The sequence below is a fragment of the Panicum hallii genome, chromosome 7 (assembly GCF_002211085.1).
Source record: "Panicum hallii strain FIL2 chromosome 7, PHallii_v3.1, whole genome shotgun sequence".
Lineage (NCBI taxonomy): Eukaryota > Viridiplantae > Streptophyta > Magnoliopsida > Poales > Poaceae > Panicum > Panicum hallii.
This window is the reverse complement of record NC_038048.1, coordinates 47608475-47621818: the sequence shown is the minus strand read 5'-3', so window position 1 is coordinate 47621818 and position 13344 is coordinate 47608475. Positions and strand designations below refer to the sequence as shown.

The 13344-nt window shown below is 47.5% G+C and overlaps 1 protein-coding gene across 1 annotated transcript; it reads left to right on the top strand.

Moving 5' to 3' along the window:
* The first annotated feature begins 4548 nt into the window (after positions 1-4548).
* On the top strand, positions 4549-10901 carry LOC112900444 (PH, RCC1 and FYVE domains-containing protein 1-like). Its single transcript, XM_025969306.1, has 9 exons — positions 4549-4938; positions 5958-6044; positions 6280-6369; positions 6455-6541; positions 6630-6755; positions 7344-9350; positions 9423-9569; positions 9880-10385; positions 10547-10901. Exons 1-9 carry the CDS (start codon positions 4912-4914, stop codon positions 10662-10664), a joined length of 3195 nt encoding a protein of 1064 aa, XP_025825091.1. The 5' UTR covers positions 4549-4911; the 3' UTR covers positions 10665-10901.
* The last annotated feature ends 2443 nt before the right edge of the window (positions 10902-13344 follow it).

The window sequence follows — 13344 nt, the reverse complement described above, 5'->3', positions numbered from 1 at the left end:
CTGGTCATGTGCTGCATTTCTGTCAATGAGACCATGATATGGTAATGCTCTTTGCCGGAAAGATTTACAGAGATGGCTCTGTTAAGAGAGATTTCCAAGCAGATGGATCCTAGAAGAGTACATAACTGAAGTGGGCCTATTGGGCTGTTGCGAGTTGCTGGGCCAGGCTCAACCAACCTTTGTTAATCGAATCGTTTGTGCCAAATTTCCTCTTGTTAATTGAACACCAAGGTGTTCATCGCGAGAGAGATCACTGTTCCCATCTCGATCCTGGCAATTAGTGAATGAAGCTGAACAACTGCAGTCAAATTGGCATCTCAAAGGGGGGGAAAAAATTAACAAATCATGAAACGCCTTGGTCCCGGTCCTGTAACCTGTTGGTGAGGCAACACGTGTAGCTAGCGTATTGCTGCCGCAGAGTGGAGGTGTATAATAAACTACTAGTACTCGTAGCAACCCAAACGTGCATGGCGCATTACAACGTACGTTAGGCGTTTGGCAACTTTTGGCGATCGATCGGCTCGACGCAATGCAATTTGGGCATCAACTAATGGTCTCTGTTTGGCTCCCTCTTTATTTTATTCTAGGCTGGATTCACATTCACCTGGCTGGCTGGGCATCTGTGCCAAAAGTTGGTGTAAGATAGGGTGGGCTACAAGAAAAAGGAGAAGGCTCAGGCTGCTACCTCTGCTCATCATTTGCACTGCCTAGTGCATCCAGTGGCTAAGGAGTCCAGCTAGGGTAATGAAAATTTTAGCCGTAGCATCTGAATGCAGTGTGCCAATTGCGTGCGTTGGGTTTGCGGCCAGATGAGATGAGAGGCGCAGGCGAATCATCATACTCATATATAGGGTAACTAACTAGGTAACAAACAGTGTGCTGGCTGGGATTAATTAAAGTTCTCCTTGCAGCACGATTGCTGAGGCGGTCAGCCAAGCATGGACGACGCTGGGATGGATGGGTCATTGGGTGGGTGGGTACATACACTTTGACGCCATGGATTATTGCTGATCGACAGTCGTGTGCGCGCGCGAGCACAATGATGATGGACTGAATATTCTTGAGCTTGCTGAGTTGGGGTCACGAGACCAGAAAGGAAAGAGAGCACGCATCGTCCGTCCGTCCGTGGTTTCTGACCAACTCGCAGTCGCACCAAGAGGAATGAAGAGGAGAAGTTGGCTTCCTCCTAGGACTACTCCGTAACTCTCTAGGAAATAAAGAGAAGGAACAGCGGAGCGTTCGTTCCTGCGAGACCGAGCGTTAGCTCGGATGGTTGGCTCCCCAGGTTCATTCATTCACTTGTTCATGTCCTCCCAACTTGGTCGTCATCTGATCCCTCTGTATCTAAGAAAAGCATGTGTATTGATCAGTCTCTCTCTCCTTGCTTTCTACACGCTGTGCTCAGCTAATTGTTACTAGTTGGTAACGGAGCGCTCATTCATCTGATTGCAGTTGCACGATGGAGCGAGCAGCCATCATGCAGGGAGACGGTTGGTTTCTCAAGATCGATCACCCGGCTGGCCGGCTTTCAGATGGTGCAGTGCATCACAGGAAGGGCAGATATATGGAGCAGCAGACTGACGGAAGACAGGGAGCCGCCACACCTACCATCTTCTTCGTTTCTTTAACTCCATCCATGCTGGCCCGGCCGGCTTCTGTTTGTCGAGAAAATTCCTTATTCGACACCGAACAAATGATCCGTTCCTTTATTGGTCCTTAAAATTTTTCCCTTCCTTATTTGACGCTCATTTTATGATTCATTCCTAAAATAACCCTATCATCAATTCCGTTATTTGCTGCCGTTAAACATCCACAGAGAACATACCATTTTTTCTGATGGGACAAAAATACCCTCACCTGTTCTCCTCTGTCTCGTTCTCCTCTCCCGTTCATCTCTTTCACCCCCGCCCGCGAACCGTAGGCCTGGGCGGCGGCGCCGCCACCAATTTAGGCCAGCGACCCAGCAGTGCCAAAAATCTAGCCGCACGACTCGGATCCGGAGGCCACGTGCCTCGTTGGCTGGCCGTACGGGGCGGTGGAGGCGACGCACCCCCTCGTGCCGTCGAGTGTGTGCGTCGATCGTGCGGGGCACGCCCTCCAGCGCTGGCGACCCCTTGCTCAGAGGTGGCGGCAAGCCCCATCGCGGTCGTGGCACCCGCTGGCAGCCCAGCGGCCCTCCCGCGCCGGTGGACCGTGGCACAGCGGCGGAGGGGTGCCGCGTCGCCCTAGGCACGGGCACCGGCATGCCCCGTCGGGGTGGGCGGGACACTCGCCGGCGGCCAGCGGCGACAGCAGGCCTCGTCAGGGCGTGGGGAGCCAGATCGTGGCGGCGGCATTGGCCCGATCGGGCATGCTGGGCTGGTCGAACAGCTACAAATGTGATTAAACAGCTACAAATAAGAAATGGAAAATTTTTAAACGCCAAGGAAGGAACGAGCCATTTTTTTCAGTACCAAATAAGACATTTTCTCTTGTTTGTTTGATTGTTTGCACCAACATCAATCCATGGCCCCGCTTGTCAGAGTCAACGCTGACTGGTCAACTGCACGTTGACCGGAGCTGGCGGTTGCCGGGGCGTGGGGACCTGGACGGCTGGACGTACAGCGAGAGGCGGGCCGGCTTTGCGTGCGAGCGTGGCGAAGCTGATGGGAGGACGGCGACGGGCACCTGCTGCAGACTGGTCGATGGGTACGGCGGGCAGGAGGCTCGTCGTGGTTGCTTCAGCGGCTGACCGGCCTGGACCACGTCCAAGCACAAACAAATACTTTGGTGAGTAGTAGAGCTGTACAAGTAGAGCACGGTGCGATAGTACATGGAGATTGGAGACGATGAAGCGCCAGAAAATCATAGCCTCTCACTGCCATGCATGCATGTGGTGCTCTGCATCATTCTGTGGTGAGTACGAACGAGGTGATGTGACTGCAGGCACTTGTAACGTCTCTAACGAGGTGATGATGATAATAGTAGCTGATGATAAACAAAACAATAAGTAACACAAAAGCACCGTTGTTACTACCACTTAAGAGAGAGAACATACAAAAGATGGGGTACTAGCTGCAGGTGACAGGACAGGAAGGAGCAAGGAAGGCGACACGACAATTAGGCGCCATGACCCGGCCGGTTGGGATAATAGAGGACATAGCATGGATGGGATATGCACGCCGCGGCCGGCCCCCGATAGTAAGCTTGGGAAACCGAGCGCGGCGTAGCTTTGGATTTTTGGCCCATGCTGTTTGTCAGCAGCGAGGAAGGACCAAGGAGGGAGGAGATCAGGAGAGGGCGGCTCCCACAGCACCAGCAGCAGGCCTGCAGATCCCGAGGCAGGCAGGCAGGCAGCTGACGGTGATTGATCTTTAGCGGCAGTATATATATATATATATATATATATATATATATATATATATATATATATATATATATATATATCTTGTGAATGGGAGACAGAAAAAAGACGAGCACGGGAATCAGGGACGGTACAGTGGATACATTCGCATTTGGTTTGGTTGGTAGCGTAGCACTCGCTCGTGATCCAATGTTCCTCCTCCTCAACGCTCAACCTTTTAGCTGTTTCTTTTCTGCAAGTGCACACGTTGATGCAAATCTCTCTCCCCCCCCCCCCCCCTCTTCCTTCGGTGGCATGCATGTGTGCTTGATGATCTTTCTGTGTCTAGTAGAAGATGGGAAATCCATGCATGCGATGGCGATGTGAGCAAAAGGCCATGAAGCTGAATGAATCCTGACAAGGATTTGATCGATTTGGTGCTTCTTTTGAGGGAGCCGAAGGAAGAGGCGAAGAGTTGGTGCTCAGATCAGATCATTCGAGCTAGGATACGGACAGGGACGGCTCAACACACAAGGCCATTCATTGTACCTGTGATTCATTGTACTAGTGTGGGGAGGTGGTGAAACAGAGGGCGACAGCGACAAGAAAGGACGACTAGCCAGGAGGAAGCACAAAACATTCCCTAGCTTGTTCCACGTTGATGGCTTGGTTGTGCAGTACTAATACTAATAAAACTCATCAGCATTCAGCAACCGACCGGCAAACAAAGCAGCAGGGTGCGCTCCTCCACGTACGTTCGTCGCCGCCACGCTGCTTTGCTTTGTCTTGCCTTTCTCCGTACGCTGCTGTTTGGTGGAGTGGAGTTTTGGTTAGGTTAGTGCTCTGCTTTTCATTTCAGTTTGATGAATTGAATTCCACACGGACCACCAGTGTTGTGTGGCTCTGCTCGCTCTTGTTGCCATTGCCATGCCTACTACTTCCCCCAATCCTCCATCCCAACTGCTGATCTGCGGCTGCAGTGTACGATTGCTCACCGTCCCGAGAGAGAGAGAGAGAGAGAGAGAGAGAGAGAGAGAGAGAGAGAGGGAGGTGGGGGGGGAGAGGGGGAGAGAGAGAGAGAGAGATTTTACCGCAGGGCACTGCATTGCAGCTTTTTTTTTTTACTGCTTTTTTCTACTTTGAAAAGTCTCAATCTGTCAGGCCAACGGACTCCTCGGTTCAGACCTCAAAACTCCTCCGGTGCTTCTCTGTTGCGCTGCCATTGGCGACTAGCCGAGGCGTCAAACAAACAAAACTCGGGACAAAACTCGGGGAGACGGGGGGAGACGCACAACAAAACCCATGGATTACTCGACCACCAGGCCTAGACCATCTCTCATTCTTGTTTAAGTCTCCTCCGTCTTCCTTCCATCCCCGCACGACCGCACCACTCCACCACCAACAACTTCCTTTTCCCTCTTCGCCTGCCGGCTCCCCCGCCCCGCCTCACCGCCGACCACTACCGCCCGACCTCAGGAAGAGAGCTCTGCGCTTCGTCAAACCTTCTTGTGCGGCCGGCGCTCCTTCGGAGGGAGGATTTCATGGCAGCCCGCCCAGGACTTCCATGACGACCGGAGGCCGCCGATGGAATGGCAGATCCCGTCGACATCGACAAGGTCAGCACTCGCTCCTCTATTTCGCTTCTCATTTCTACACCCGCCGCTGCGCCTCATACGCTTTCATGCCTTTTCTTTCCTTCTCCCTTCCAATTCCGTTCGTGGTTCCTTTCGAGAATTTCTGGCTCACGCCCCAAATGCCAATGCGGGAAGCCACAGCTGCGTGATTCGTTCTTGCCAAAGCCCAGACCTTGCTGTTGGGGTGTGCCTGCCTATACGCCTGCACCGGAACTTCGTCCGGCTTTCGGGCAAGTCGGCCGGCCGAGCCATGGCAGCTCCCTTCCGACTTCCTCCTCACACTGAAGGCTCAAGGCTGCAATGCCGGCCCATTCCCTTTTACTCTGGTTTGCCGACCCCCAATCGAACTCATGGAGCGGGAGGGGACCGCGGTCAGCCGCCTGGCAGAACCCGCACGCCGCGCGCCTCATGACCGTCAGGCAGAGAGGAGGCCCGCCGGCGTGGCGGTCAGGGGGTGGCTGAGATTTTAATCTGAGATTTAGAAAAAAAAATGGCAACTTTGATTTCAAGGCTTTGCTAAACTGCTTGCTTGGCCCAGGGCTGATATGCCCCTTGTTAGGACCAGCCACCTTGTTGTCCAACAACTTTCATTATCTGAATACCCTTGGTTCCTCTGACCTATTATGCCTGCGTTATTTCCTCACCCTGCTGCAACCGATCCATATTAAAAATACTAGGATGTTTTCGGATGATCCAATTCCTGATGTTGACCAAACATATTACACTGCAGCTGGTCCTTTCCATGTTAGTGTTAAGGATATCAAAATACAATGAAGAAAACAATGTGATAGCGCAAACACCCCCACTAGTTACTCTTGTTTTCAGGGAAGAGGCCAGGAAGACTCCTGAACTTCCCAATAGCATTGGTGCAATCAGCCAACTCTGTATTAAGAAGCACGTTTATAGGAAATGCCCTAAAAAATATATGCTAATGTGCTATCAATAATCTGCACCCCTTACTGTTCTTCACGACTCTCAGTTCTTCCTCATGAAATTTGCAGGCACTTATTGCTCTAAAGAAAGGCACCCAGTTGCTTAAATATGGTCGCAAAGGGAAGCCAAAATTTACTCCCTTCAGACTATCAAATGTAAGTTCTCTGCAGCTGATGCTCTAGATCAATCATGCTGTCTAGAATGCTTTTCTTTTATCTGTCCATATGCATCTATTATTTTTACCATGACAATCTTAGCCTTTTGCCTCAAATAACTGTAGCAGAAATGGCACTATTCATTTTTTTTTTTGTGAATGAGAATTTAGAGAGGTAGATCTCCTCCTTCAGTTACTATCCATACTTATATAAATTCCTTTTCTGCTTTACACAGGATGAATCAACTCTTATTTGGGTTTCAAGTAACAAAGAGAAAACTTTGAAATTAGCTTCCGTGTCCAGGATTCTCTCAGGGCAAAGAACGGTAAGGAGGTTTTGAGCAATCCTTTATGTTTTATTCCAAGTTTCTTTTTGAAAAAAGATAATCTGTTAACATGTATTCTTTTCAGCTTGTTTTCCAACGTTTTCTGCTCCCTGAAAAGGATCATTTATCCTTCTCACTCATATATAATGATGGCAAGCGATCTCTTGATCTGGTATTATAATGAGAATCAATTTAACCTTCTTGCTTCTCTTTCCATTCCGATCTTATTGCATATACTTATGTCCTATCCTGTTTTGAAGATCTGCAAGGATAAAGTTGAGGCAGAGGCTTGGTTTACTGGTCTTAGTGCCTTGGTATCTCCAGGACAGCATGGATCTCAAGCCCAACACATAGATGGAATACGAAATGCTGGTCATTCTTTTGATGTAAACTCTTATGCTTCAACAAAGTTCACTTCTGTACACATTTTTTCTCGTCAATGTTTAATTACTTTGATAGTATATATTTCATATTATTAACTGACTCATTGAGTCTATCTTTATGTTCTACTCTTTGTTGACTTAAATTTGATAAGACCCTTTGCTGCTCAAATTTCTCACACTTTTCTCATAGTTATATGAAGTATCAAATCATTAGAACTAGCATAATCTCAACAAATGTCTAACCAGTAATCACAGCAGAACCACAGTTTCCATGACTATCCAATGGAGCTTTTCTTTCATGTTCCTTTGACCTGATCACAGCTTTAATTGTAGAGGTTCTTGGGAATCAGCCATTTGTTGTAGGTGATGTTATCAGCTATTACTAGAGTTTGACACGCAATGCACGATGGCAAGTTAGTATCAGTTTGTAGATAATCTTCTGGTTCCAGCACATTGCTGATAATGCATCATGTTATTTTTCTTGTTACATTTTGTCTGTCTGTTATTACTTATTATACTGTTCAAATAGATAAATCACAGCTAACCTTAGAATGCTAGAATTCTTATCATTTTCGTTTCTATTGATTGCAGTGTGCAAGAGAAAGTAGCCTAAGCAGTAGCTCTACTTTTACGTCAGATTCCCTTGAGAATAAGTTGAGCTCTGCAAACTCGACAAAGGATCGTTCTTCAGGAGAATATACATATTCAGAAAGGACTGATGTGTCAGATATGCAAGTGAAAAGTGTTTCTTCTTCAGACATTCGAATCAGTGTTTCCAGTGCCCTTAGCACATCCAGCCATGGCTCTGGAGGTGAAGATTCTGAATCATTTGGTGATATTTATGTATGGGGAGAAGTCATCTGTGATACCGCTTCAAGATCAGGGTTGGATAGAAGTCCTTGTTCTCCTGGCGCAACTACTGATGTTCTTGTACCAAAGCCCCTAGAGTCAAATGTAATGCTTGATGTCAGTTATATTGCTTGCGGTGTGAAACATGCTGCCCTAGTTACAAGACAGGCAGAGGTATTTACATGGGGAGAAGAATGCAGCGGGCGTCTTGGTCATGGGGTTGGAACAAATGTTTTCCAGCCACGTCTTGTTGAGTCATTATCTATCTGCAATGTTGAACTAATCGCTTGTGGTGAATTCCATACTTGTGCTGTCACTGCAACTGGTGACCTCTACACTTGGGGAGATGGTACACACAATGCAGGGCTGCTTGGTCATGGTAGTAATGTGAGCCACTGGATCCCAAAAAGAGTCTCAGGTCCACTGGATGGTCTTCAGGTATCAACTGTATCTTGCGGCACATGGCACACAGCCTTGATAACTAGTTCTGGGCAGTTATACACATTCGGTGATGGCACATTTGGAGTCTTGGGTCATGGAAACCGAGAATCATGCTCATATCCAAAGGAAGTGGAATCTTTGAAGGGTTTGAGGACAATTTCTGTTTCCTGTGGTGTCTGGCATACTGCTGCTGTTGTTGAGGTTATCATTTCACAGTCAAATGCTTCATCTGGGAAGCTGTTCACCTGGGGGGATGGAGACAAATATCGTCTTGGGCATGGTGATAGGTCCTCAAAACTGAAACCAACTTGTGTGCCTTCGTTGATAGATTACAACTTTCATAGGGCAGCATGTGGTCATACTCTTACGATTGGGCTGACTACTTCAGGACACATTTTTACTGTGGGAAGTTCTGTGTATGGACAGCTTGGTAATCCAAATAATGATGGAAGGTATCCCCGCCTGGTAGAAGAAAAACTTGGGGGCGGTGGTGTTGTGGAGGTTGCTTGTGGATCATACCACGTTGCTGTATTGACAAATGCTGGTGAAGTTTACACATGGGGTAAGGGTGCAAATGGAAGATTGGGTCATGGTGATATTGCAGATCGTAAAGTGCCTACAGTTGTTGAGGCTTTGAGGGATAGGTCTGTAAAACGTGTTGCTTGTGGATCAAGCTTTACAGCTGCAATTTGTCAACATAAATGGGTGTCTGGGATGGAGCAGTCTCAGTGCTCAGCATGTAGACAGCCATTTGGTTTCACTCGGAAAAGGCACAACTGCTACAATTGTGGCTTAGTACACTGCCATTCGTGTAGTTCAAAAAAAGCTTTAAGAGCAGCATTATCTCCTAATCCCGGGAAGCCATACCGTGTATGTGATTCATGTTATGTGAAATTAAGTAAAGTTTTGGATACAGGTGTCAGTTATAGCAGAAATACAATTCCCCGTTTACCTGGTGACACAAAGGCTGAGAAAATTGACACAAAGGCAGCCAAAGTTGCACCGCCCAATAGCTCAGATATGATTAGAAATTTAGATGTAAAGGCAGCTAAGCAGACGAAGAAGTCTGACTACTCTTCACATGTTCCAGCAGCACTGCAGCTGAAAGACATTCCTTTCATCAGTGCACCTGACCTGCACAACTCGTCTACAATGGCTAATCAATACCCTTATGACTCCAGATCTACTTTACCATTTTTGAGGATGCCATATCTGAACTATTCCAGCTCCTTGTCCTCAGAAAGCTTGGAGAGCCTTCGGGATGCAAATGAACTTCTGAAGCAAGAGGTTCAAAAACTACAAGCAGAGGTATGCTTTTTCTATACTTCTGTAGGGACTAAAAACATCAAGTGAGAATACTTATACTTGTTCTTGGATCAGGTTAATAGCTTGAGACAGGAACGTGAACAGCAAGATGCTGAGCTGCAGAAATCACAGGCAAAAACCCACGAAGCGATGACCCTTGCTACTGAGGAAGCATCCAAATTGAAGACTGCCAAAGATGTCATAAAATCACTAACAGCGCAGGTAAGATTTCTCATTGAATCTTGTTCAGTATTATCAATCCAAGAGCTGGTGTTAGCACCATCTTCTTCAGTTATTTATCTTGCACCATGTGAGTGCAATGGTAACAGCTGTTGGAAGCCAGGCAGTTGTAGCTTATCTGCTTATGTGACCCATTTGGATTTTGTAGATCCCCAGGTCCGCATCGAGGCAATGGGATTTCTAATGTTTAGCAGTTTTATCATATATAGTTTGTTTGGTCTTGTTTGTTTTACAGTACTGGAGGCTGTTGATACAAATCATTTATCATGTTTCCTCTTTCTTCTTTTGGCAGCTAAAAGAAATGTCTGAAAGGCTTCCTCCAGGAGCATGTGATGTGAAGAATGGACGCATGATGGGTGCTTTACCGCCTGAAATTGGGAGAGAGAACCAGATCAGATATGACCCAGGCAGCATTCTGTATCCCCAAACTCCTACTTCAGTTGCATCTGCTCGGTTTGGTGGATTACCTGCCCAAGTTCATCAAGCAAACGACTACAATGAAACGGTCATGGTTCCACAAGAAGGAAGGGGTGAACACCTCAATGGCTTCAGAGAGGTCTCCTCAGTGCAGCAGAGAGCCAATGGAGGGACTATTGGGTATCGTCATAGACCAGATGATCATGACCGGAAGGAAACAGACAGGTTCCAGATAAATCTAAGCAACTTCACCATGAGAAGTTCTGGTTCCCCCAATAATCAAGTTGAAGCAGAGTGGATAGAGCAGTATGAACCTGGAGTTTACCTGACTCTAGTTTCTCTCCGTGATGGGACCAAAGAGCTGAAACGAGTTCGGTTCAGGTAAGACACATTACTTATTCAGAACAAGTGTGTTTTTTCCCTTGAATAGCCACATATATTATTAGGTGGTATGCATTATTTGGTAGTCCGTAGTTGTATCTATTGAAAAAGTTTTCGTCCTTGAACAACATAGTTTTCTGATAGGGAAGCGTTGTTTGCAGCCGGAGGAGGTTTGGAGAACACCAAGCAGAATCATGGTGGGATGACAACCGCGAAAAAGTGTACGACAAGTACAATGTGTGTGGAGCGGATCGGCTTTCTTCAGTAATGACAACTTAATGGAAACCTGCATGAAGAACCGAGACGCCCAGCATGTTTTTGAAGTGTGCTGCATCATGCTTATGTAGCTTGTTATGTTCTATCATCTACCTCATCGCGCCCTTGTTGTATAGAGGAAATGATGTGTAAAATTAACATGATGGGAGCAAGTAGTCGTTGCTCCTTTGACCAAGATACATAGTTGTATGTATATTTCGGTTTAATGGATGAGAGAAAGCTCCATCATCTTATTGACCACGTCATGTTTTGCTGCTGGACTTATTCCTCTGTGAAATGGACTAGAGAGCCCAATTGGGAGCTCCTGAGCTCCAGGTCGACGAGTGCGTATTTGAAAGATGCTGCTACTGTCATCAGAATCCAGTTCATCTACGGGTAATCTGAGTTGCTGGATATTTTTAGAGCTAACTCCAGTAAAGCACCTACTTGAGTCCCTACTTAAAAAGTAGGGATCGAAAGCAAAAAATCTAATCCCACTTAAAAAGTAGGGACCGAAAGAAAAAAATCTACTCTTGAGCCTCTTCTACGGGTGGGCAGGGAAGCCCCTACTCGCTCATTGATTCCGTCTCCAGCCCGTACGTGCCTATTCCTCCTACCTCCGCCAGCGTCGCCGCTCCATTGACCACCACACCTCGCGCAGACGAGCCGACGACCGCAGTTCAGGCACACCTCCGAGAACTGAAAACTAAACCGAAAAATCGAGAACCAAACCGAAAAAACCGAGAACCAAAAATTTCAGTTTCAGTTCGGTTCCAGGTGCTAGAGAACTGAAATAATTACAGTTATTTCGGTTCTAACCCTCGGTTAACCGAAGTGACCGAACTAACCGTATGAATATGGAGGCCCAGTAAAGAACGCTTTGCAGCCCATCCCATTAGCCAAACAAACCCTAAGAACATAAGCAGCAGCCAGCGGGGCACCACTCCCTCTCTCTCTCTCGTCTCTCTCCCCCTCGAATCTTATCCGCGGCATGCCCTTCCCCGACCGGCAGCCCCTGATGCCCTGGCTGACCCGCCGGGCCCCCTCCTGCGCAAGCTCGAGCCGCTCTCCGACGAGCGCTGCACCCCTGCACCTCCTCCGCTGCCCGCGCTGCAGATTGAGCAGACGTGCTGCTCATCACCACGTTGAGCTGTCGAATTCACCACCAGCGCCGCCGAATCGAGCTCGCCTGCCGGCAAGCGTACGTGGCTGATAATAGATTTGTAGGTAGGATGTCATCGAGATCAGGAATTTGAAGGTGTAAGCAACGCAAGGTTTAGACAGGTTCGGACCGTGATGTGCGTAATATCCTACGTTCTATAGTTTTAGATGATGATGATACGTTGATTGTTTGGAAGGAATTTCTGTCCGTCCTTATATAGTCTGGGGGACAGTGTTATATAGAATCCTAGCCTGATACTAGTTTAGAAGTTATACTCAAGCACTGCTCGGATGGTTTCCTTATGCTTCGACTAGCCCTACTCGCAACGAATAGTTATAATAGATATAAGGTATGAGATATGATTCATCCCTTGTTCTAAAATATTCTAAACTATATACGCAATTCCGCAGCTCCGACTTTGACATCGCCCGCCGTTGAATCAACCACCAGCGTCGTCGAATCGAGCTCGTGCATCGTCGAATCGTTAGTGCCATCAAATTGAGCACTGCAGCTGTCAAAATCGGAGTGAGGAGGAGGCAAAGAAGTGACGACCGGCTCGAAGTGAGGTGAAGGCTGCCTGGGCTAGGATCTTGCGTGCTGCCAACCGTGACAGGCCGTGGCAGCAACCATCTCGACCGGCCCCCGTGCGGCCGCCTCAACGGGCTCTGGCTGGAGAGCTACTTGAGAGAGTGTGAGAGAGAGATGCAAGGTAGACAGATGGTTAGCAGAGACGCAAGGTAGAGAGATGTTTCAGGAGTGATACAGAGAATCTAAGGCAAATAAATATATTGGGAATAAAAGGGAAAAATAGAAAAAGAAAAAAATAAGATCCGAAAGGTAGGTCCTACATTTTAGAAAAAGTAGAGGCTGAGATTAGGGGGTATTGCTGGAGTTAACGGTGGAGATCATTTTAGGAGCAGCCTCTGTAAAAAAGGAGGGACCTTAAATAAAATCTATTGCTGAAGTTACTTACGTGGACAATCTGCGTCAGCTGGATGCTGCTTAATCCTTATCGCGAGGAAAGTTGCAGGAGGTGGGTTTGACAAAGGACGAATCAGAATCACACCAGGATAATCTTGCAAAAGTGATGACGCACTAGACCACTGACGGGAGAGGAGAATGCTCAAGAATCGCCCATTTGTGTGATCTGATAAGCTTGGAATTTCCCTTTTTCCGATCGATGACTCGGGGCGTCACATGGTAGGGGATATCGCATCCGTCGGCCAAGGCTGACGCGACTCCTTCTCGGAGCACCACGACATGATCGGAAATGTTATCTGAATATGCTTAGAACAGCTACTAGCAGCATTGAAGTTTATGTTTATCTGATGATCAGGATGACGATTCCTTGATTGATGCAGTACTTCCGTGATCCTCTTATCTGCACTGCTGGACCTCACCGTCGGCGCTAATCTGATACTGGTATTGGTCGGTCGGATAAAGCTCCGGCACTCGAGGATTATATTGGATCAGCATTTCATCAGAATTCCCTTCTCTCTTTTTCCTATCAGATTTACAGTAAGTGAAAGTGTGAGAGTGATG

Excerpts from the sequence above, each read along its gene's own strand:
- LOC112900444 (XM_025969306.1), top strand. The coding sequence starts at position 4,912 with ATGGCAGATCCCGTCGACATCGACAAG. Across the intron at positions 6,370-6,454 it reads TTCTCTCAGGGCAAAGAACG|CTTGTTTTCCAACGTTTTCT; the intron begins GTAAGGAGGTTT and ends TATTCTTTTCAG. Across the intron at positions 9,570-9,879 it reads TAAAATCACTAACAGCGCAG|CTAAAAGAAATGTCTGAAAG; the intron begins GTAAGATTTCTC and ends TTCTTTTGGCAG.